Source organism: Eptatretus burgeri, chromosome 1, assembly GCF_056783735.1.
Source record: "Eptatretus burgeri isolate ZD-2024b chromosome 1, Ebu_testis_v1, whole genome shotgun sequence".
NCBI classification, from domain to species: domain Eukaryota; kingdom Metazoa; phylum Chordata; class Myxini; order Myxiniformes; family Myxinidae; genus Eptatretus; species Eptatretus burgeri.
Window position 1 is genome coordinate 114,741,440 of NC_140961.1, and position 25,738 is coordinate 114,767,177.

Consider the following 25,738-nt stretch of genomic DNA (forward strand, 5'->3'; position numbering starts at 1 on the left):
AGAACAGTAAAGATTTGCTGTGGCAAAAACGTTGATTAATCTTTTGTTAATCAAATAATTTATTAATCACTTCATTATTATCGATTTATTTATTACTTATTTATTTCATTTCTCATCCTGGTGATCTCAGGCCCCTTTTGAGCTGGGATGCTGATACTTGGACATGACAGTGACCAAATGCTTTGGCTATAAAGAGTATTGTGACGTCCACGGGACTTGAACAGTCCCGCCAACGTAGAATGAGCCGAAACGATGGAGGCCGTTTATTTATTTATAACCCAAACATGGCGGTTCCAATCGCTCTACCGCAAACGGGACGAGGAAGGTGGCACGAGTCACTTTTCACTGAGTTGATGATGTTTATTTGTTTTTCTTATTAACCAGAAATAACAAGACTCGGCAAGAAGAGGGATCCGGGGTGATTCGACGGGATAGTGTGGGATCGGGTGTGGGGAAAACACAGACAATTCCAATGAATACACAGATCTCAAACCCTCTAAGGTGCCAAGCACACACACACACACACACACACACACACACACAAAACGTAGCTATTTCTGGTGGTCAGGCTGGACCGTGGTGTGGACGCAACTGTCCCTGGATTGGCGTCGGACGAGCTGGCCTTGCTCTCGTCAGGGGGGCAGGAGAAACCGTGGTGCTGTCGACCTCCTGGTCCTGGCCCAAGTCCACTTACAGCCACCAGGGAACCAGTTCTGGCGCCAAGTTGCGAGCAGGAGAGGGAGGCAGGTCCGCCCGCCGTTCGACCCCGTACTCCGAGTCAGCAGAACCCCAGAGCCAACCAAGGTGAGGAACGAGGATCAGCAAGGCTCCAGGACACGATGAAGAACACGATAGAATCAGCACAACAACAAGGACGCTCTCGCGCAACAGCCTCCGCACCAAAAAAACACGATGTTTTTGTCCCGATCTTCTTCCTCTTCCTTTTCGACCCCGAACAGAACCTTTTTATCCTTGGTCCTCGTCACTTCCAATCGAGCCGTTTATTGGCCCACCGCCATCGCCTTCCGCCAATCGTGATCACGGGGCGGAGCCATCCGCTGCACTGTCCTGTGACGTCACGGCCAGTCTCCAGAGAATACCAAAAGGGGTTTACGCAGACACACTTACCCTATCCCGTGTCCCTATCTAATTACGTGACAATTATCATTTCCCCCTTGAAGAAATGAACATTTACTAGATAACTTATCACCACTGAATTGCTACTTATTACATCGAGATCCTGGTAAACTCGAACAGCATGGCATACCTAATTAAACATCCTAATTACCCTTTGAATGCATACCCCCCCCCCCTCAAACGTAACAGTATTTTTGTTTTCTTGATTAATCAATCAATTAATTCATTATTATTGATTTATTAATTACTTTTTTATCATCACGGCAATACTCAGGCATCTTTTTGTGAGGAAGCTGTTATTTGTACATGACAGTGACCAAGTGCTTTGGCAATTCATTAGTTTTTGATTTAGTGATTAATCAATTTATTGATTAATTACTTAATTGTTATCGATTTATTTATTTTATTTCTCCTGACAATATCTCAGGCACCTTTTGAGCTCGGAAGCTGATATTTGGACATGACACTGACGAAGTGATTTGGCTATGAAGATTATTTTTGATTTATTGATTAATCAATTAATTACTTCATTATTGCTGATTTATTAATTTATTATTTCTTTGATTTCTCATCCTGGCAATTATATCTCAGGCATCTTTTAAGCTAGGAAGCTGATATTTGGACATCACAGTGACCAAGTGATTTGGCGGTAGAGTATTTTTGATTTATTGATGAATTAGTTAATCGATTAATTATTTTCTTTCTTGCTTTTTGTGCGATATCTCAGCCATTATTTCAGCTTGGAAACTGACATTTGGGGACAAAAGTGAAGATGTTCTTTGGCAAAAATGATATTTTTTTATTCATCAATTAATTGATTTATTACTTAATTATTATCGATTTGTCATTTATGTATTTATTTTGTTTCTCATCTGGGCAATATCTCAGGCATCTTTTAAGCTTGGAAGTTGATATTTGGACATCACAGTGACCAAGTGATTTGGTGATAAAGAGTATTTTTTGATTTATTGATAAATCAGTTAATCGATTAATTATTTTCTTTCTTGCTTTCCGTGCAATATCTTATCCATTATTTCAGCTAGGAAACTGAAATTTGGGGACAAAAGTGAAGATATTCTTTGGCAAAAATGATTTTTTTTATTCATCAATTAATTGATTAATTACTTGATTATTATCGATTTTTTATTTATTTTGTTTCTCATCTGGGCAATATCTTGGGCACCTTTTGAGCTTGGACGCTGATATTTGGACACGACAGTGAACAAGTGATTTGGCTATAAAGGGTATTTTCTGTTTAATTTATTAATCAATTAATCGATTATTTTCTTTCTTGTTTATCTTGGAAATATCTCAGCCATCCTTTGAGCTAGGAAGCTGACATTTGGGGACAAAAGTAAAGATGTGCTTTGGCAAAAAAGTGTTTTTTTATTTTTGATGAATCAATAATTGATTAATTACGTAATTATTATTGATTTATTCATTACTTATTTATTTTATTTCCCACCCTGGCAATATCTTGTGCACATTTTGAGTGAGGTAGCTGATTTGTGGACACGACAGTGAACAAGTGATTTGGCTATAAAGGTTATTTTTAATTTATTGATCAATCAATTAATTATTTAAAATTTCAATTGATTACTTAATTTTCCAAAAGTTGCAGATTTGGATGAAACAGTGGTGGTTTAGGTATGCTAGCAGCCAATTGATTAAGAAATTAATTATTTTACGATTATTATTTATTTATTTTAATTATGCAATTAATCAATTAATTATTGTACACCATTCCCTCCCAATTCCGACTCCATGTGCTGCAAGGCAGCATTGCCGGGTGCCGAAGGCACCCCAGCAACATCATGCACTGGAGGATTGTTTTTTATTTATTTGGCATGGGGCGGTGTACTCCGAATGTAACTGTACTTGTAAGTGTTAATAATATTATTAATCCTATTATTTTGCAAAACCGTAATGTTAATGTTATTATTAATATGCTATTATCATAATTCTGAGATATCCATAGAAAAATGGCATGATAAGGTGGAATGATGTATATACACCTTTCCAATGTAGAAAAGGTAATACAATGGGAATTCCTCTGGATTTTTTTGCAATCGAGGCTTCAGTAACATCGGCAAAGCGAGTGTGAAAATAACACGTAGTCCTCTTACTTGTGAGTCGTGATACAATTGAGGGTTCGAAAGCATCTCTCGTAATACCCTCTTCCACCACCACTGAGAGCGGCGCTACATAGTACGCATTTACGAAGATAATTTGCATTCCCCCACCTTCAGAATTCCTGGTGAGGGGCAGCAAATGAAATCGACACAACCTTTGTCTTATGACCCGTCATCCTCTTGGAAAGTTTCATTGGTTGAGATTGCATAAGCAACAACCGAATACATCGACGTTAGACAGACAGACGTCAAAATGCGAAATTTGAAGAGGATTTGCACATTTGGACATTGAATTCAACTACCAATTCTTTTTGAGGTCAACATCGGCCGAATTTCTAAAACTGTCTATTTTAAGCCGATTGACTTGATATTTGAAGAGGATTTCCACATTTGGTCACTGAATTCAACTACAATTTTTTTAGGTTAACATACACCAGAATTTCTAAAATCCTCAATTTTCATTCGATTGACTTGAAATTTGAACAGAATTTTCATAAAAATGACCATCATGTGTCATGTGGTCTGGCAACCATGTTGGATCTTATGCTAGGTTCCCACTATCACTATGCGCAGCACAATTGAAATCGTGGTCCTAATCGTGGACTAATCATGGTGATCCTATCAGATCTTATCAGATCTTGAGGTCAGTCGTGGCAATCGTGTTAATCGTAGAAAATTTTGGAACGGTTCAAAATTTTTCTACGATCAACATGATCAATTGTCAATCGGGATCATCGTATCAGATCATATTGCATCGTAACAAAGCGCGACAGATCGTATTGCATCGTAACAAAGCGTGACAGATCGCATCTAATCGTGTTTCCTAATCGTGGTGATTGGGATCGATCTTAGACAAGACAAACACCACGCTCTGTGAGACCACGATTTCAATTGCGCCACGCATCGTGATAGTGGGAACAGCTTTCAGAGAAATTCCATGATCAGCTACGAATGGCCAATCGTGGCGTTCGTAACAGATCGCACGACAGTGGGAACCTAGCATAAGGGGAAATCTTTGAAAATCTTTGTAGGAGAAACCGCTTAATCGATGAATGCAAAACTTAACGAATAGATCAACTACCCACGGGAAATATGGTTTAATAAAGATAATCATTAGTCACGTGGTCTGGCAGTCATAATGGATCAAATAAAATAAACCTCAAAAAACAAGAGTCCTTCTCAAGGCTGCACAGGGTATGTTTTCTGGGAATACCACTTAGTCCTTTGAGAAACGAGCAATAAGACAGAGTTGCAAGATGTAGTCAGGGTAAAATAAAACATACAGGAAGACATGCAGTATTTGACATTTCTGACCAAGATCTCTTGGTGCTTTTGCTCCAGGATTGAGGATCCTCTGAGTACCATACCATTCTGTTATTCAACATTATAAAAAAAAAATTAATGCCAAAAAAAAGCAATGTAGGGATGACAAACTACAGTCTAAAAAAAGGTTTTAAATAAGATAGGGATGATGTTGGTTTGGAGAGTCGCTAACAGTATTGCCGTCACATAACAATATATACCAGCGGGGTGTGCTTAAATACAATCCGTGTTTTCCCATTGTCTCGGGTGACTCACCTGCATTTGGTTTTTTTAATTCTTTAATTTTCATTTATTTATATTTTCATTGCATATCCTTTCAGACGATTCTGTAATTTTTCCTGGTGTACCGGCTTCGATGTCTATCAGCACACAAAATTACCGTGCTTCCCTATTGTCTCTGGTCGCTCACCTGCATTTTTTTTCATTTTTTTTGTTCATTTTTTTTGTCATTTATTAGTATTTTAATTTAAGGATGTTGTCCAACGATTCTGTGATTTTCTTTCCGGTGTATTGGCTTCGATGTCCATCGGCATGCATAATTTGAGCTTTCTACGTCACCCAGAAAGTACCGTTCTTCAATATCAGTCAATCAGGCAGTTGTCAGGTCAGGCAAGATCAGATCTGTGACTTGATACTGGCATCATGTAGACCTGAACTAACCTGTTCCATGGTCGGGTTGTCGGCGACTAAACCGTCTCTCCCACCAAGTTTTCAGGCGAGGAGGGTGTTTGGATATGGACACCCAGCAGGATTAAAAACAAAACCTGTCAAAGGCCGGAGGAGCTCCTTGTGAGCCAACGGTCATCCACATCTTGTGCCCAACTGTGCCTGCAGACATCCTGCAGTTGGATTACTTTTGATCGGAGGTTGGTGGCAGGATTTGCACTCCAGGCACCGTAAAACCTTTCACTCTGCAAAACATAAGAAAACCAAAAAGAAAATTGAAAACCCACTCTGTGGGAATACCTCCTGGGCAGCTGCCCTCCACTGGGCAGCTCACTGGATGATGGGATTTGGGCAAATCCTTCAGGACCAACACGCTTTGATGAGAGAAGGAAAACCTAGGGGTAACCTTCCTGGGTTAGATTGCAGTCGTATGTCGGGGTGGTGCTGAGGTGTTGTCCACCAGATGGTGGTCTCCTTGGGTTAACCTGAGGCAGTCCCTTCGGGTGGGTGCCTGGAATGTCCGATCCCTAAGAGAGGATGATCACCTGTCTGTTATCATCTGAGCTCAAGCGTTTGGACATAGTTATTGCAGCGCTCTCTGAGGTTCGGAGGCCGGATTGCGGCGACATCATGGCGAGTGGTTACACCTCCTATTGATCTGGTTGTTCTGATGGTTACAGTACCCAAGGAGTTGCTGTAGCTGTGTCCAAGAAGCTGATTCCAATGGTAATTGAGGTAACACCGGTCAACGAGCGTATTAGACAAAGGATTCGACATCCTTGGGTATCATTCCCCTGGTCTCTGGATATGATCCGAATGAGGCGAGTGATCTCACCGTGAAGGACACATTCTATGCCATGCTCGAGTCTGTGGTTGATCAGTGCCCCATGCGAGATACTCTTCTGGTCTTGGGGGATTTCAATGCATCGACTGGAACTGAAATTGATGGTTGAGAAATGAGTTTGTCTCCATGGGTCTGGAACTGTAAACTTGCATAGCACTAAGTTCCTTGACTTTGAAAGAAGTCATGGACTTAGGGTGTCTGGTGCATGGTTTCAGCACCCACAAGCTCATCGCTGGACTTGGTATTCCAAAGCTGGTGGTGTGGCAAGGGAGATAGACCATGTGCTCTTTGATGTTTGCTGCAGGATGATCCAGAACTGCAGGGTCTACCAGAGTGCTTGGTTCCTCAACACTGACGACAGGCTTGTGGTAGCAACTCTGAAGTTGCAGCTTAAAACCGGGAGAATGGTACCATCCCAGCCTAGGTTGGATGTTGGCAAGCTCAAGAATGAGATGGCAGCTGAGGAGTTTGAAAACAGGTTGAGTGGGGATTTGGGGGGTCTGAGTGTTTTGGGGAATCCTGAAGAGTTGTGGAGTGCCTTCAAGACCACCGTCCTTGATGTTATTGGCGGATGTCTTGGAACTCACAGGAGCGTGAAGACGAATTTTGTCTCTCAAGGGACACTGCATACCATTGACCAGAGGTGCAGGGCCAGGCTGAATGGCACAGTCGAGCTGTTCAGGTAGTTGAGGTGTAAAACTATACATGTGCTGAGAGTGGACAAGGAAGCCTATGTACGAGGAATCTGCAAGGGGGTAGTGCATAGCCTGTGTTCAAGTGATTCTCATCCTGCTTACAGGGGAATTCGCGCATTGCGTCCCTCCAAACCTTCCCTTCAGTTTACTGATGTGAGAGCGGAGGGATGGTGGAAGGCTCTTTACAGAGGCGTCCGAAGTGAAGGCCCGCTGTGCCGACTACTTTGAGCGGTTGTACCAGGCTGATCCACCAGCTGTCAAGTTGAATGTCAGGTGTGTTGCTGTCCCTATTACTGACCCTCCAATCAACTGTGTTCCACCTTTGTTTGTGGAAACACAGGCTGCGGTGAACCGGTTGAAATGAGGTAAAGCTCCAGGGATCTATGGCATCCATGCTGATCTTCTCAAGACTGGTGGAAATGCGGTACTTGTGTCATTGCATGCAGTTCTGTTCTCTGCCTGGAACACAGGCATCATCCCAACTGACTCGAAGAGGGGCCTTGTTGCCCCTCTCTGGAAAGGGAAGGGTGATCACCAGGAGTGCAAGAACTACTGAGGGGTGATGCTGTTGTCAGTGCCGGGCAAGGTTTTTCCTTGGAAATTATTGATAGGGTTCACCACCATCTGCTTGAGTACCTGTGCCCAGAGTAGTCAGACTTTACATCAAATAGATCAATGATTGACCGGAAACCTGCTCTTCGGTTCCTCAACGAACGCAGATGAGAGTTTGTAACCTCTGTTGATCTCTGTAAAGCGTTTGATTCAGTGAATTTGGGTGCTGTTTGGAGGATTTTTTTTGTCTACATGGTGTGCCACCAAAACTGGTCAATTTGATGTCTGTACTGTACTCTGGTACTGAGAGTGCTGTGAGATGTGGTGATACCATCTCTGACTTATTTACAGTTGTTACTGGAGTTTGTCAGGGAGTGTACTGCCCCCCACACTTTTCAGCACTTGTATGGACTGGATTCTGGGGAGGATATTGGAGAGATCAAGCTGTGGTGTGTCGTTTGGGTATGTCACAATCCCTGACCTTGATTTTGCTGATGATGCAGTCACTTTTCGGAGTCTCTGGAGATCCATTTGAGGCCCTCAAAGTGCTGAATAAGTAGTTGGAGCCACTGGGCTTATGGGTTTCCTGGGTCAAAACTAAGATCCAGGCTTTCAATGACATCTTGGATGCTGCTATCGTGTCTGTACCTGTTTGTGATGAGGATGTTGAGGTCACGGAGAGAATCACTTACCTTGGCTGTGATATTCATGTCTCTGCTGGCTGTGAGCCAGAGGTCAACAGACGTCTGGGTCAGGCCTGGGGAGTGATGGATTCACTGGATCATAGGGTGTGGTGCTGTTGGCACCTGTGCGGGAGGACGAAAGTCTGAGTCTTCAGGTCCTTGGTGCTTCCAGTCTTGCTCTATGGATATGAGACTTGGACTCTAACCAGGGATCTTGGACGGAGACTTAATTCCTTTGGTACCAGGTCTCTTCAGAGAATCCATGGCTATCGCTAGTCGGACTTTGTGTCCAACGAGCGGTTGCTGAGAGAGACTCAAATGAGATTTGTTACCTGCATAGTCCATGAGCGTCAGCTGTGGCTGTGTGGACATGTGGCTCGTTTTCCTGACGCTGATCCGGCTCACCAGATTTTCTCAGCAAGGGAGCCTTGTGAGTGGAAGTGGCCAATGGGCCGACCATGTCCCTCGTGGTTGCAGCAGGTTGATCGGAATCTCAAGGAGATGGGGATGGACCAGGCATCTGCCTTGGTTATGGCCAGACGAAGGCCACTGGAGTACCGACGGAAAGTGGACACAGCGCCGGCCTGCTCTGGCGCATGCTCCAATACCTGACCTACCTGACCTGACCTGTGCATTGTTTCCAACCCCCTGCCCCTCCCCACACCCATTGTTTGTCCAACTCTCCCTCTATTTTGTCCTTCAACTCAATTATTGGTTTTTCCTCCTTTTTACTGTTTCTATTGTCCTGTTACGTCCTGATGCATTCAATGTTCTCGCTATTTCCATGAGCCTCGACTTTGTATACAATATTTTTAAAACCCAGACAACTTCTTCACTCCTACAATAACCAACTCCACCGGAAGTCATCCTATGAAGGTGTACAAGTCCAGGGGTGTGTTCAGCTACAAGTAAAACACTCGCCAAGTGGCTCAAGCACTCCGTTCAAAACCATTTTGGAACGACTGGCTTGGTAAGCGCAAGGTTGCAGCTTGACAACTGAACATGAACACGTGTCAAGTGTGGGCTCCTTCTCACTTCTCAAAAGCAGTTTCTTCAGCCAAAGAGTGATTGAGGATGGGAACAGCCTCCCACCTTCTCTGGTAGAATCCACATCTGTAACAACCTTTAAAAATAACTTGGACAAATGTTGTCAATTCAGTGACATTTTCACCCTGCACTGACTGCCACTCTGCCACTTGACCAGAATGCGTTCCTTCATGGTTTAAAACCACAATATGTCTTATGTAGCACTACCAACGTGGAAGTGTAGGCCTAGATTCACCACTGGATATCATTCGAATATCCGACTATCCCGAGGAGGATGATGATGATGATGATGATGATGATGATGATGATGATGATGATGATGATGCAAAAAACATGAAGAAGAAGAAGAAGATAAGGAACAATAAAAAGAAGAAGAAGAAGATTAATAACAAGAAAAGAAGAAGATGAAGAACAATAACAAGAAGAAGAAGAGGAAGGACATCTCTGGCAACATCACATTGATGTTTGTCTTTTTTTCCATCAAATGTTTTGAAATATCTCGTTTAAATAAGGTCAAGTCGTTTCTCACAATTACCTTCAGAATATGTAATTTAATTTTAACGCAAGAATAAATAAATTGTGAATTTTTTTCCGTTTGTCGATCGTGTTACCTCACAGAGGATTGACCATCCGTTTTTTATGAAACAAAAACATACCTCGCTTTGATTGAGGTAAACATTATCTTTATATTCCATTATAGTCTGAGAGTTTGATACAAAAAGGCGTTTATATAATAACTGATGCAATAAACGTCGTCAATCACAACCAGTTATGTCATGTTTGGAAGATAGGAATCAACTCGGTTTGAGGCGGTGTATAAGCTCGGTTACATTAGAGTTACTGATATGTTTACATATCGATCGCTTCAGTGTTTGTTTCTTTTTAAGTTAAATTTGTAACAAACTTGGTTATTAATTTCTCTTTTGTAGGAGAGAGCAGCTTGTTATTTGAAAATAAGGTATCAATTGACGAGTTGAGAAAATTACCGAGCAGGAAATTCTGTCCTTGTAAAGGTTTAAATTTTATTCTTTTTAAGTTTTTGTCTTTTTTTTTTTTTAAAATACCGAAGATTTTTTTTTTTCACTTTCACCGCTTGTTGATCATCGTCCTCCTGCACGACTTGATCATGGCAGCTGATTGTGCGAGTGGACGCGCCGTGCTCGCCTCGGGCCTGCTGGAGGTGTTTCGGCCGGCCGTGCTGGAGTTGGACGGCAAGGTGGCCGCGCTCAGGTGACTCCACCGACGTGAGAGGACGTGATGCTCCCGTTAATGGGACCTGTTGTTGTGCGAGCGGATTACATTGATTTAATTATTTAACATATGTCAGTTTGGGATAAAACCCACAGGGAGTAAATGTCACAACACCTTGACCCTCCATTTACAACCTCAAGACGTGTGAGGAAGGTACAAGTCCTCGTATCGCATCGAAATAATGCTGATATTCCGAGGAATCCAGTCACCACACAATCTGCTGGGAATATTGGTCCAACAGGTAAATATCATGGATGGAAGTGGCAACAGGTAAATATCATGGATGGAAGTCCCAACAGGTAAATATAATGGATGGAAGTGGCAACAGGTAAATATCATGGATGGAAGTGGCAACAGGTAAATATCATGGATGGAAGTGGCAACAGGTAAATATCATGGATGGAAGTCCCAACAGGTAAATATCATGGATGGAAGTCCCAACAGGTAAATATCATGGATGGAAGTCCCACCAGGTATATCACGGATAGAAGTCCCAACAGGTAGATCACGGTTGGAAGTGGCAACAGGTATATAGCGGATGGAAGTGGCAACAGGTATATAGCGGATGGAAGTGGCAACAGGTGTATCACGGATGGAAGTGGCAACAGGTATATCGTGGATGGAAGTGGCAACAAGTATATCGCGGATGGAAGTGGCAACAGGTAAATATCATGGATGGAAGTGGCAACAGGTATGTCACGGATGGAAGTGGCAACAGGTATATCGCGTCTGGAAGTGGCAACAGGTATATCACGCATGGAAGTGGCAACAGGTATTGTTGTGGGGCCGGGTATCGGTGGCGAGCATGACCGCGAGGGGAAGCAGTAGAGTCAGTTCCACTGAACACACCGGAATTTAGGTCGTGACCCTTGGATAATCCGAAAGGCACGGGTCCCAAACAGCAGTGGTTCTCAACCTTTTGGAGCCATGACCCCCCTCCACCCCCCAAGAATTTAAGTAGGGGTTCGCGACCCCCCTCCCGACTCACACTTGAAACACACTGCAGTGACGTCACGGAGCGCATTAAAAAAATCCACAGTGCCTGGAGCACATTGGTCAACGCCTAGGTAATGCCAGCTGTTAAAACTAAACAGAGCTAAACTAAACTAAACTGGCATCGCCAAATAATTATTTACACTCTGACGTATAACACAGTAAAAACAGCCAGCCACATTCATAAAAAAGGCTTCTGTAATTGCAAAGAGCGGTATGTAGCCTATTTATGCACTGGACACAGACTGGAAGATTGAGTGACCCTCTGCTGCAGACAGAGGTTACTATCACACATGACAGCTATCAGACGTACACAAACCTTGCATTACTGACCAAAAATATACAAAAAACAAAACAATCAACCAATGTCACCCGCAGGGTGACCCGTATCTTGCCAAAAGGTGACCACGTGTGACTTATTTAAGGTCACACTGAGGTGAACAGAGCTGCTATCCACCAGGAGCGACTCCTTGAGGAATATCTGCCTACGAGAGATTCCGATGAGAATCGTTCGACAGAGTAACCATGAAAAATATGCTTTTTCCTCATAATGTCACCAAATGACGTCATAATGTCTCAAGCTTGACATATCTAGAAAGCACTCATCGAGGTGTTCAATTTGAGGTACTACACGATATGGTTCCTAAAACTTGAAAATTTGACCTTGGGTTCAAATATGTTTGACCTCAGGCGCTAACCATGAAGGTCAAGGCCAATCGCCACCAAAAATTAATCAGCTGAGCGCCAGACGATGAACTATATTCCCATGAAATTTGAAGACGATCCGATCAAAATTACTCAAAAAATAAGGGTTTCGTCGACTCCCCTGATTTGCGAGTGACCTTGACCTTTGACCTTGACCTTCAAAATGTTATGCACTGAAAGGGACCTCTATAGGCCTCTGATATGCGAAGTTACAAAAATTTCCAATGACAACTGTGCTCTGCAGAGTGATTTATACGTGATTACAGACCAAAAAAAAACATATGAAGATCAAGGCCAATCGCCACCAAAAATTAATCAGCTGAGCGCCAGACCATGAACTATATTCCCATGAAGTTTGAAGACGATCCGATCAAAATTACTCAAAAAATAAGGGTTTCGTCGACTCCCCTGATTTGCACCAAAGTGACCTTTACCTTTGACCTTGACCTTCAAAATTTTGTGCACTGAAAGGGACCTCTACAGGCCTCTGATATGCGAAGTTACAAAAATTTCCGATGATAACTGTGCTCTGCAGAATTTTTTATACGTGATTACAAAAAAATAAAAAAAAAACATACAAGCTGACTAACATATCATGCAAAAACTTCGTTTTGGCAAGACAACAAACCAAAAACTAAATCAATTTGGCTTTAAGTACAGTTTTAAATTTTATTCAAGATCCGACAGCACAAGGACTGCTTTACAAGCTGATGGCAATAGGCTGTTATCATTCATTCTCATATAGCTGGGCCTGCAAAACAGCTTTAAGCACAGTGAAAATACCTTTCAGTGTCCCTACAGGCTTATTATTATTAGTTCATTCACAGTTCTTATAAAAGTTATGCCTGTTGTAGGCTTGTAGCCTATTATCATTCATCTCATTTTGCATTTTCCCCTTTTTAACAACGATTCTCAATGGATTTTCAGTTTCATTTTTTTTCATATTGAACACAATAATTCAGATAATACTGACTCACGATAAGTGAACACAATAATTCAGATAATACTGACTCGCATTAATTGAACACAATAATTCAGATAATACTGACTCGCAATAATTGAACACAATAATTCAGATAATACTGACTCACAATAATTGAACACAATAACACACAATAATTCTTTTTTTAACAGTTACATCTGTAAAGGCACAGGCTTGTATTGTCAGATAGTATTCACTTACTCATTTTAGTGGGATGGCTGGGCCTGTTTCTTTGAACAAAGCAGCTGTATTCTTGGTTTTAAGCTGGAGACTACAACACGAAGATCATGCTCAACTCTAATGAGCTGTGATCTGTATTTGTTCTTGATGAATATCAGTGAGGAAAAGGTCTTCTCACAAAGGTATGTAGATCCAAATGGAATAAGTATATCGATTGCAGCCTTTGATAGTCCTGGGTATTCTGCGGCCACTGACAGCCAGAATTCCTCCAGTGTGGATGAGGCAAAAGCGGTCTTTAATGTGTGGTCAGAGGAGAGGTCCAAGAATGCATCGTCAAGTTCCGATGACAGGTGTCGGGCAGATGAGGTGATGAAAGGCTGGCGTATCCAGTTGTTTCTCTTTGGGGTGTCGTCTTTTGGGAAGTACCTATTGAAGTGGCCAAGCAGGCTTCTGAGGTGAGTAGCAATAAGTCCTTTTATTGTTTGGATGCTTGTGTCAAATTTGTCCATGAAGTCCTCGAGCTCAGGGAACATTTCCACACTGCCTTCTTCGACTTGCGCTGCCCACTGCTCAAGCTTCTCAGTAAACACTGTAACCTTGTCAGAAAGCGTGAGGACATTGGTGTTTGGGCCTTGGAGAGACAAGTTTAGACTGTTCAGTTTATCAAATATGCCTGCCAGATATGCAAGACCAGTAACCCATGTGGGGTCGGTCAGGTTGTCAGCGAGGGGAGAGCCACAATCCGAGAGGAAAATGCGAACCTCCTTACGCAGTTCAAACAGTCTGGTTAAAACTTTCCCCCATGATAGCCATCTGACCTCTGTGTGAAAATAGTAGAGATTCGTGTTCCGATCCCATTTCCTGCAGAGTGTGGCAAACAGTCTGGTATTCACCGGACGGGATTTGATGAAGTTCACCACTTTAATTGCTGTTTGGAGAACAATGTGGAGTTGTGGCTCGAGGTTCTTGCTGGCGAGGGCCTCTCTGTGAATAATGCGATGAGTGAATTTGACATGCGGCGCCACTTCCAAAACTTCAGCTTTCAGTCCCCTTCTTGTCCCCTGCATGGCGCCAGCTCCATCTGTGCACACAGAGATGCAATTTTCCCAACTTGATACAAAGTTTCTGTATCGCGATACACCGCACATTTACTGTCGAGTTTGTTAAAAATGTCATGACCACTGCAAGTTCCTTCGAGTGTCGAGCAAAACAACATATCCTCGTACATTTTCCCCTCGTAGCTGTATCTTGCAAAAACAAGTAACTGTGCATCACTGGAAACATTCGTTGTTTCGTTAATTTGGAGGGAAAATCTTCCACTTTTCTTCACTCGGTCAATGAGCTGCTCTTTAATGTCGTTGGCCATTTCACAAATGTGCCTTGCCATTGTAATTAGACAGTGGATTAGTCTCAAGTGTGCTAACTATTTTTTCACCATGCATAGCTCTGGTCATTGCAATTGCTGCTGGGCGGATCAGGCTCTCTCCAATAGTATGGGGCTTTTTGGATTGAGCAACCAGGTATGCCACTTCATATGAAGCCAACAGGGCTTTGACAGGGATTGTAGAGTGCTCACGTACAGTCGTCTTTTGGCTCTGTACTTCTCCCTCCTTACGACGAAAAAAATCTAATGGTTTGTCAATGTAGGATGGTTGTTTGGTTTGTTAATGTCTTCAATTTCACTGGTTTCAAGCTTTTGTGAGCAAGCATTTCTGAACACAGAACACACTGTGGATATTCCACTTCATTTTTGGCTTGGCATGTGAATCCGTGCTGCAGAAAGTCAGTCTGATATTTCTGACGCTCGTTGGAGGCCAAATCTGCCACCGGCGCCTTACGATTTTCAGTTGAACTTGTAATAGTTGGCCCACTTTCACATGTGTCGTCTTGGTCCGCATCTTGAGCTGGCAGACGTTTTTTGACAAGCCACCGATCCATATTCAGCCACCTTGCAGTAGTTAGCTCGCGCTAACATTGACTTTCAGCACGTGTGTCTCTGTCTCTGTCTCTGTCTCTGTCTCTGTCTCTGTCTCTGTCTCTGTCTCTGTCTCTCTTTCTCTTTCTCTTGCTGCTCAAATCTGTTTCATAATGATTACATTATAACATTGGTATGGGAGATTTAATTGAAAAATCATTTTCAAAAATTTTATGAATTTCGTTATTATATATTTGTTTGTTTATTTGTTTTGACAACCTTCCCGCGACCCCCGAAAACAATCTCACGACCCCCAGGTTGAGAACCATTGCCTTACAGGACCATGAATCGCCAATAATTTGACCGCATGGGGTAGGGTTAATTAACAAAGTTCAATATACCTAAGTACCCACGCGACAAAACTACCGGGGTATTCACACCCTCGACAGACCTCGAGCGGGACGAGCCATAACCGTGCCCAAACCGTGTGTAACCCGAGCGGATGGTTACCAAGGCCCGTCGGTCCAAATGACAATTTACTGCCTCGCTATTTCTCAACACGCACCGTGCTAAGCCAATAAGAAAAATGACAGGGAACGAGCTGGGACATTCAACAATAGGGAAATTCATTACAATAATAGCGGGGCGGGAAGCACGTAAGGGCAGAGTTATCCGAATATCAGCCAGGCAATATACAGTGAGCAAAAGCACTTAACAGTTCCACTTAAGAGACAGGCCCACACACAGACACACCCAAAGAAATGGACCCCGTCGGGTCTTTATTGAAGACTTCCAGCTCGAGGAAAGGTGAGCTGGAGACCAGAGCCTGTGCTTGGACAAGTCCACCTCATGCGGTCTTTGACAATCTGGCTCAGTAGCGGGACTCAAAACCACAGCTTTCACGTGGCGTCAAGGACGAAGGCACCAGGAGTGGAGCGGCAGGTGCCAGCACGATCGGCAAAAACAAGTGAGGAGGCGACGAGGCAGGCGAAGCAAGTGATCCTCCTCAGGCTCCGACACACAACCAGGCTCCGATGCCAACAAGAACGTGAACACGAACTCGAACCCAAACCAGACGACCCCTCCAAAGGGAGCCTGGTCTTTTATCCACTCCCTGAGCGGGGCGGAGCCTCGGAGTTGGACGCTCTGTGCGTGCTTGGTTGGACAGGGATCAGGTGTGTTGACGCGCTGTTCACTCCTGATTGGACAGCAAGGGGAGCCTGGTAAAGCGCTAGTTCAGTGGAGGAGTTGTGAATGGGAACGCGCTGTAAAGCGCTAGTTCAGTGGAGGAGCCGTGAATGGGAACACAATGAAAAGAGCTAGTTCAGTGGCAGGGTGGTTGGTTTGTTGGATCTAAGGATTTAAAGACCTGACTAGAAAACAACTTCGCAGTGCACGTACACTTAATTACCCATTAAACAAGGGATGGGACCCTAACTAGAAACACATACTTACCGATATAACTGATCTATAAGGATTCTGGCTGTTGTGTGCGATGGGTTCAAGATTCGTAACAGTATATCGCGGATGGAAGTGGCAACAGGTATATCGTGGATAGAAGTGGCAACAGGTATATCGCGCATGGAAGTGGCAACCGGTATATCGCGGATGGAAGTGGCAACAGGTAAATCAAGGATGGAAGTCCCAACAGGTAAATCACGGAAGGAAGTCCCAACAGGTAAATCACGGATGGAAGTCCCAACAGGTAAATCACGGGTGGAAGTCCCAACAGGTAAATCACGGATGGAAGTCCCAACAGGTATATCACAGATAGAAGTGGCAACAGGTATATCGTGGATGGAAGTGGCAACAGGTATATCGCGGATGCAAGTCCCATCAGGTATATCATGGATGGAATTTTAATGTGGCTTGTTATCGATGTTTAAGGCTCGTGGCAGAGCTTGTACGCAAGATAACACTATTGGAAGATATTAGTACACGGAACACAAATTTCAAGGACAACATGGGACTTTCAAAATGACAATCTGCTCCAGAATGCTCGGCGTGCATGTGTATCAACCCCTAGAAATGGTGGTCATCGGGGCATGTTTCCGTATTCCGTGTGTGCGAGATGAGGATCATGACCTAAAATAGCTCAAAAAGCTTCTCAAATAATCCAAAAATACTTAAAGTACCTGAGAGAAAGGGATGTGCCCCTGCACAATGAAAGATTTGGACAACCTCCTCAGCTCACGAAAAGGACTGAGATCTTGCAACTTTCCGTACTGCAAAATCCTAATGACCTGGGCTGGTGCAAGGCCCGATGGATTGTTGACGAGCGCGTTCTCCCAAAACCCCCGACCATAGCTACCAGTTTTTGGATTTTGAACCTTGCGCGAGTGCCTCCTGTGAGCGCGGCAGCCTTGGTTACCTCCGCTGCCAAAGGTGGACGGAGGTTATGTTTGCATGTTCATGTCTGTCTGTCTGTGAGCACAATGTCTCAAAAAGTTATGGACCGATTCAGACGAAACTTTGTGGCCAGGTTGGGTGTATGACAAGGATGAATGGACTCTATTTTGGTGAAGCTCTGGATCTGGATCCATATCCGAGAAATTTTTCATGTGATTCTTCACCAATGAGCGGGAGAGCAAAAAACGACTTCTTGCATGATACCTCAAAATGTTGTGGACGGGTTATGACAAAACTCGGTGGGTGACAAAACTCGGTAGGTGACAATAACAAGGCCATTCAATTTTGGTTAAGGTCCGGCCTATTGTCGATTCAATAAATCACTATAACCTAAACTGTTCAGCCTTGCGGAGGTATGCGCTCGAATGAGAGCTGCTGTAGTTATTTATTTAATTGAGAAGCAGAATTAAACCGAATAAAGCAAGGCAATGATATACAGCGAGAAATCACTTGTACAGTTCACTGCTTACGGAAGGGCCCACGGACACATGCACACACGCACACGCACACACGCACACCCAAAGAATTGGACCGAAAGGTCTTTATTTGGACCTCCAGCCCGGAGGACAGTCGGCTGAAGATCAGGGTAGCTGGCTACCTGGCCGCGAGCGTGCGGCTGGACGTTCCCTCCTTCCGGCAGCTCCGGTCACCGAAGGACTGGCCAGCGCAGCCGAACCCGGTTGAGGTGAGACGAGGTGGTGTCCAAGCTCGCGACCATGCGGAGGAGGAAGAAGATGACGGCGACGACCAAGCCCAGCAAGGCAGACTCCCCATGTGAGGATCCTCTGCTTCTTTATATCCTCTCCGGCGCGCTCGCTCAGGCAGACATTCGTTTTGCCATTTTCTAGGCATGGCTCAACCCTTCCCACACTTGGCGCCTCCCCCTCGCGAATCGGTGGGTGGGGGCTCAACCTTTCCCCTCATAAGCGCGCGGAGGACGCCGGGAGCTGAGGGTTTCTGCTTGGTGTTCGGGGGGTGGGAGTTGACCTCTTCCCGGTGACGTCACCCACGCACCGAGCCTGTTGTCTCTTTCAGACGTATAATGAATGACTGTCATTCAGTCTCTCTCAGGTGACAGCGTGTATGCCCCGGTTAGAATAGGTGTACCATATCCCTGTGTCGTAAGAGGCGACCAGGGTTGTGTCAGGAAGGGCATCCGGCGTAAAACCTGTGCCAAATCATTATGCGGATCATAACGGATGATCCGCTGTGGCGACCCCTAACGGGAGTACCCGAAAGAAGAAGAAGAAGTTCGGGGGGTGGGAGTTGACCTCTCCCCTCGTAAGCACGCAGGGGACGCTGGGAGCTGAGAGTCTCTGCTTGGTGTTCGGGGGGTGGGAGTTGACCTCTCCCCGAGTAAGCGCACGGGGGACGCCGGGAGCTGAGGGTTTCTGCTTGTTGTGTCATTCCGAGCTGGAGTCATCCGCTCTGTTGTTGACGTTTAAATGACAAGAAATCGTACTACCAAAACAAATTGCAGCGCATTTACATTGATTTACTCATTAGACAAGGGAAAGGAAGCTATCTATAAAACACATACTTGCTGAGATATCTGAACTAAAGGACCTGAATGTTGAGTGTGATCATAGCTTCCAGATTCGCAACAATATCACCTGACCTGCTACGTCTCCTTCATAAAACTTGCTTCTGGATTTGTGCTTAGGTGCGGCCTACATACGCTTTATACACAGAAACACCGTAATTGCATCATCGACTCAAAAAAATGAAATACATCGAAGCGATTGAACGCCAACGCGATCCCCAAGAAGATTAGAGACTGTAATCTTATGAAAAAGAAGAAAAAGGACAGAAACTGATGGTAAGTCACGTTCTGTTTCCCCAGTGGTTGTGCATTTATGTTCAATCAGTTAAAATGAACCCGTTATACATCACTCACTCACTCTGCATGTAAATTGTGAGGATAGTTCCATCCAGTATTTTAATTGGCTGTGCCGCTGGTGTCGACAATTGTATACCTTTTTGCTTTTAAATGAGCGCATTTCTCATGACTACAATAATTACAGAGAATTATGATCTCGAAATACCAAGAAAATCCACATTTACCATATTCCACCTCCATAATTTATCACTTACCAGTTGTTATTGTCGAGTCTTTGACGTCGTCCTGATTGTTGGGAACATCAGGTATTTCATCACCGATGTCATCCCCGATTTCCACCTCGGGTTCATACATGGACTGCCTGACAGCAGGTTCCACATCATGATTTTTACTATCGTCATAATCTAAGGATTCTTGATCAGAAAATTATTTGTCAAATTCACTTTCCGATGACTGAAGCAAGTTGTGCGGCCATTGTTCTTTGCGTGCTGAGACAGTCGTACTGGTGATGACGTCACACAGGCCGCAATGACGATGGAAGTTTTCTGGAATTTTTAGGGGCGGTAGCAGTCCGGTTGGGTTTTTTGTTCTTTTTTTTAAGCTTCAGCATCTCAAATGAAATATTAAAATAAAAAAACATTCATAGAATTTCTTTTCTGCTGTAATTGCCCTGGTCTTCTCAGGCTCGTTTTGCAAAAATAAAAAAATAGGGTTGTCAATCCGTGTGTCTGTGATCAATTTTTAGATCCTCATTGAGGATCTCTAAATCTTACTCATGTTGTTGTTCTTCATCTTATTCTTGTGGACTTTTTTGTTTCACAGCCGACATAACAGTTTTCATCGAAACTTCCTGAAACTTGGCATATATATGTAAAAATACCCTGCGCAGACAGTAACCATCTCCGATTTTGAAAATTCCTCCGAGAAAAAAAAGTTATGACGTCAAAATATCTCTGCGAATGGAAATCGCCTAAAAAATTATCTCCAAAACTAGGCAAGCTTTTTAAATTCTGTTTGCGGGAATCGAACAGGACATTAGCAGAGATTAATTACCACACATATGATATCACTATGATGTCATATCAATCTTTATGACATCATTCCTATTTTTTGTTTCACAACCCAGAGTTTTCATCGGATCTTCGTGAAACTTGCCATGTATATGCAGAAAGCCCACACGCAGGCAGTAACCATGTTCGATTTTGGAAATTCTTCCTAGAAAAAAAAGTTGACGTCATAATATCGCCGCTAATGGAAATCACCTATACCATTATCGACGAAACTAGGCAAGCTGTTTGAATTTTGTTTGCGGGAATCAAGCCGGGCATTTGCACAGATAGTTTACCGCAAACCTGATACATCACAATGTCATATTCGTTTCTATGACATAATCATTAAGAGGACGAAGATCTTAGCTCATTTGAGCTTGTTTTTAAGCAAAGATCCAAGCTTTAGCTTTTATATGCCTGGTGTTGGCTTAATGGTTAGAGTGGTGGGCTTGAGATCCAATGATCCTGAGTTCAAACTCCACTCGGCTGTTGAATTAATACCAGGTGGGGTTGACTCTGCCTGTCATCTCTCCGAGGTCGACAAAATGAGTACCAGTTTTTCTGGTATCCTGTGTTGGAGTGGCGACCCGTCCAGGATTGTGTCCAATAGCCAAGGAGACTGCTTCGGCAGCACCAACGCTCTGCACAGAGTATGGTCCCAGTGGATGGATGGATGGATGGATTAGCTTTTATTACTGTGGTTTTGATGATGCAATCACTTTTATTTTTAGGCGTTTGGTTTTAGCTTAATTCAGGATGTGTGTTTTACAGGGCAGCTCAGCTTGAGCTCAGAGGACAGATAGAGAGCTTGGCTACAGGTGAGTGAAACAATTATGTTGACCCAATGGCTTGTTTTGCAGTCGGTACGATTCCCTTTTTTATCCCTCGCCGCGTGGCGGAAGGGGGATATTGTTGTCACCCAGGTCATCCGGCTGTCCGTCCGTCCGTCCGTCCGGGCGTCAACATTTATAGCTGTGAGTGCAATAACTCATAAACTGTTCGCCATATCGATTTGAAATTTGGGTCACACATGTCCCACCTGAAAAGGAAGAACCCTATTGATTTTGGGCGTGACCGGATCCAAGATGACCGACTGGAGCGGCCATCTTGAAAAAAATGTTTTTTGTAATAAATGGAAAACCGCTTATCTGATTTAATTATTTTTGGTTACTACGTTCCTCACCCCTGGGGAACTTTTTTGAGATGATGACCAAATGGTGTCTTGTTTCCAATTCACCTCTCTCATTATCTGGAATATGTATGACCTTTTTCATTCAATGGCGGGGGATTCCCCATCTCTGATGGTATATTCATGTAAATGGTATCATTATCACGATAGTTAAACCTCAACAAATATCCCCCAACTATAATTATTTTGTTTGTTAGGTCATCTCTATCATCTCAGTAGAGATGACCTAATAACGCCAGTCTCAAAGTCTGTCCATACGTCCATCCGTCCGTCCACAATCAAACCGAGTGGAGACAAATAAGCAATAGTGGAATGGATAGAGGTCGATGAGACATGCACAATGATATAACTTTCAAGGTCGTCCAAGGTCGAGGTCAACGTCACGAGGCTGTCAAAGTTGCGAAAATCGTCGATTTCAAATTGTATCTCCTCCCTCATTTATCAAGAGAGATCAAATGTTATTAGTGATTCAGATACTATGGACCATTATCTAGAACACCACGAGCCATTTTTTTGAAATTTGCTCTCGTTCCGATTTTATAGCCCTTCAAACTTCGCTCTGATTCCCCGTATGGGCCGTTCATAAAGTACATACAAAATAAAAGTATTAAATTAAGAACCGGAACTCTCCGAGACAAATATTACATTTGAAGCTTTTGTCAGATTTAACTAAAACAATGGAACACAAGTTTATATGCACACTTACTTTCATTTATGACATTAACATTGTCTTGAATGTCAATTTGTATTTTTATTTTCATAAATGACGTGCTGTGATATTAAAAGAAAAATGTAAATTACACCGCTAGACTCGCAATGACAGAGATGACCGCACTCCCGCTCGGGGGTATTTTTTCTTTTTTTTTTGCTTTTGAAACTGCCATATGGTTCATTGCCAGCGAGGGACACCATCATTAAGTGAGCTGTTGTCACTGCTGACATACGATTCCACAGTGGCATCGTCATGACCTACAAACATCGGTTCATAAGGAACTGCTGGCTTTGCAAGTGATTAGCGATGTATGAGGGGGGTCGGTGGGTGGTCACTAGCCTGCATGCAGGGGTTGGTGGGTGGTACGACGGCTGCATACATACTTGATGAAAGTGGTGTCGGACTACATGAAAGCGTTTCAAAAGATGAAGGTGAGCCTGTCGTGATCGCGAGGGGGAAAAATGTTCCTGTTCACAGGAACATTTTCGACGTGATGTTGAATCCGTGGACGTCAATAATTGTTCCATATTACTGTATCACCGTAGTTAATAATGACTGATGCATTTGAGATAAATCTACAGTCCGTTGTAATCTTCAAGTACAGTATTGTGATGTGATATGAGACGCATGTGGGGGTGGGTGGGTGGTCACTAGCCTGCATACAGAGGGGGGTGGGTGGTTTTGAAACCCAGAAGTAGAGCGTACGTACTTTATGAACTGCCCCTATTCCAGTCTGGCACAGACTTACTTTCGACCTCTGGCAGAGATGACCGGCACTCCCGCTCGGGGGTATTTTTTCTTTTCTTTTTTTGCTTTTTAAACTGCCATATGGTTCATTGCCAGCGAGGGACACCATCATTAAGTGAGCTGTTGTCACTGCTGACATACGATTCCACAGTGGCATGTTTTGCAATGACAGGTAATAATTAGGTTATGAGCCGGCAAGTTAGCTCAGAAATTCACACTCTTGTCGCAAGCTTGCCTTCGAATCTCGACCGAGTTCGAAACTGTCATCCTGGTGTTTTGTGCACAGGGCGAGGTATGAATGCGTGTGCCATCCATCAAACCATTAAGCCGGAGGTTGAAGATCCGACAATGTGTTTCGTGAATAATAGGCGAGTTATCGCCAGCTAAGATAATGTCGACGTGAAAAAAGTGTACTTGTATTAAATGTTTATTTGCTAAATGGGATGCTCTACCTGCAGAGCTGCAGCGTATCGGCGAAGAACAGCATGCGGTGTTGGACCTAGATCCCTACGTAAAGAAGCTCATGAATGCACGTCGGCGGGTCGTGCTGGTGAACAACATCCTTCAGAATGCACAGGTACCAACTGGATATATTTTAACTCTTGAGGTTCCACACTGCAAATTTATGATTTGTACAAATGCAAGCAAGTGGGCTTGTTTGGTTAAGGAGCACAAAGCCCAGCGACCTGATGTTGGATAATCATGTAACGAAATGAATGCTGTAAGAACAGCTGGAGGAAATTGTTGTTGGAGTGGTTGATTCGTCACACTTTGCGACACGTGTGCAGGAACGGTTGGGAAGATTAAATCATCACGTGGCCAGAGAGGCAGCAAGACTGCGAGCCATGTTGACTAGTGGGAGTTCCGTAACCCCTTTGGAAGAAAAAGGAAAAGCTTCTTAATTGGTGAAATGAAGGGCTAGTACGTCCAGTTGTGATTTTGAGCACCATGGTGTATTTATTGTGGGGGTGGGGGCTGTGTGAAGATTGAGCTTTGCAATACAATGCTGTATAATTAATATGCAATAAAAGTGCAAGCACATCTGCTAATTGTGTAAAATGTTTATAATGAAATTCCTTTGATTTCATGACCAAGTTGTTAGTTTGATCTAAATAAAAACAGGCCGATGATAAAACGTACTGTTGCGATTCTGCAAAGCCGGCACTCCCTGAGGCAATGGCACATAGTGGTCCCAAGAGTTATTTCATTGTTATTTGTTTTATACATCCCTTCCCTTATGTGTAATGGGTTTATGGGTTATATGCGTTGCATGGACTTTAGGCAGGTCTTTCTTTACCCATCTTTCATTCTTGATTTATTTTGCTTCACTGCACACACATGTGCTTTCTTCATGCATGCAAGCAGACCATAACAGCCAATGGAAATCTGCGTGCCATAACTCAATATTACACCTCAGCCCTCAACGTATTCAAGGCCACAATTCACACAAGATGCCTTCATAATAATGACCACACCATCCAACCACAACTCAAGATTGCCTACACTCGCCATGAAAGGCACAACCACAACAACCACACACCACCACATCAAACCTCACCGCTACACCGATGCTGTCATCATTCGGCCACTATCACCACCGACGCCAATACCGCCTTTTGGGACCAAAAGGGAACGGGGGAGTGACCCGCACCATGGAAGATACTCAGATCTGGTCGTACAGATGTCTAACTTGGGGTTTAAGACCCCGTTTGACGTTGTGTGGGTGGTCCTGAAGCTCTTTTTGTGGCCCACATTGCATGTTCGGAGCGCTTTCACAGTCAAGGCGCGTGACCATGTACGCCACCCCATGTTAATCTCGGAGCTCAGACGCGTGGTGAGGGCTGGATACAAATTGGGCCATTTCCGCAACCAGATCCTCGCATGGGCGGGGCCAACACTTTGGTAATCGTCTGTGCGCCAATAGAGGCGTGGGGAAACGCCGATGGCTTCACATGATCTGCCTCCAAACTAGACCCTGCCACGGGATTATAAAAGCGTTGTGCGTTCTGCACAGGCAAGCACGTTCGTGGACAGTTCTCTGTGCAGCTTGATTGATTGGTGCATTCCTGGAACGCAATGGGATGTAATGGAGCCCACAGAGCGGAGTGCGGTACAGTGAAATAGCTAGCCGCCAGACTGAGCAGCAGTTATTAGACCATTAGCATTTAAACGTACAGCCTTCAGGCCTGGTAAAGGGGTCACAACCACCTCTTACGTTCTCTCTCTTGCTTTCTAATCTCTTCTGTTATGATTCTGATGGCACCTGTCGCGTTAACATAATTAAGATTGTTGAAGTTTTAGGATCGGGTCACTCTGCACTGTCTCCATAGTTTGTAAATAATTGCATTTTCTTTCTCCATACCTCACCAATCCTTGCTTTCCCTTTCTGTATATATTTTCTCTGTATTAAAATCTTTGCTTACTTGTACACGTACCTTTCTTCAGCCCTTTGTAATAAACTTGCTTATTATAAATGGACCCAGTTTGTTGCGTCTTCTCCTCCATTGGTTGAGCATAGTCTGCACTTAGTGCTAGTTGAGAAGTTTTACCCCACCGATTGGCTATTATTAGCCGGTGCGTACTTGGCAGCTCTTCTCGGCTGAAAGTGATCAGGTAAGTTAACGCAAGTACGTATCGAAGGCACGAGACACTTCCTTGGTGTGGCCGTCCACAGGCAAGGTACCCAC

General features: G+C 43.8%; 1 protein-coding gene across 2 annotated transcripts; it reads left to right on the forward strand.

The window, feature by feature from the left end:
* The first annotated feature begins 9,990 nt into the window (after positions 1 to 9,990).
* SNAPIN (SNAP associated protein) lies at positions 9,991 to 25,529 on the forward strand. Of its 2 annotated transcripts, XM_085895711.1 has the most exons (4): positions 9,991 to 10,309; positions 21,175 to 21,221; positions 23,510 to 23,628; positions 23,840 to 25,529. In XM_085895711.1, exons 1-4 carry the CDS (start codon positions 10,206 to 10,208, stop codon positions 23,951 to 23,953), a joined length of 384 nt encoding a protein of 127 aa, XP_085751837.1. In that variant the 5' UTR covers positions 9,991 to 10,205; the 3' UTR covers positions 23,954 to 25,529. The 2 variants fall into 2 exon arrangements, with proteins under 2 accessions (XP_085751837.1, XP_085751844.1); XM_085895718.1 differs by lacking the exons at positions 9,991 to 10,309; positions 21,175 to 21,221 and adding an exon at positions 21,230 to 22,735.
* Positions 25,530 to 25,738: the final 209 nt, after the last annotated feature.

Coding starts and splice junctions, on each gene's coding strand:
- SNAPIN (XM_085895711.1), top strand. CDS start 10,206: ATGGCAGCTGATTGTGCGAGTGGACGCGCCGTGCTCGCCTCGGGCCTG. Junction 10,310..21,174: donor GGCAAGGTGGCCGCGCTCAG/GTGACTCCACCG, acceptor TGTGTTTTACAG/GGCAGCTCAGCTTGAGCTCA. Junction 23,629..23,839: donor ACATCCTTCAGAATGCACAG/GTACCAACTGGA, acceptor ACACGTGTGCAG/GAACGGTTGGGAAGATTAAA.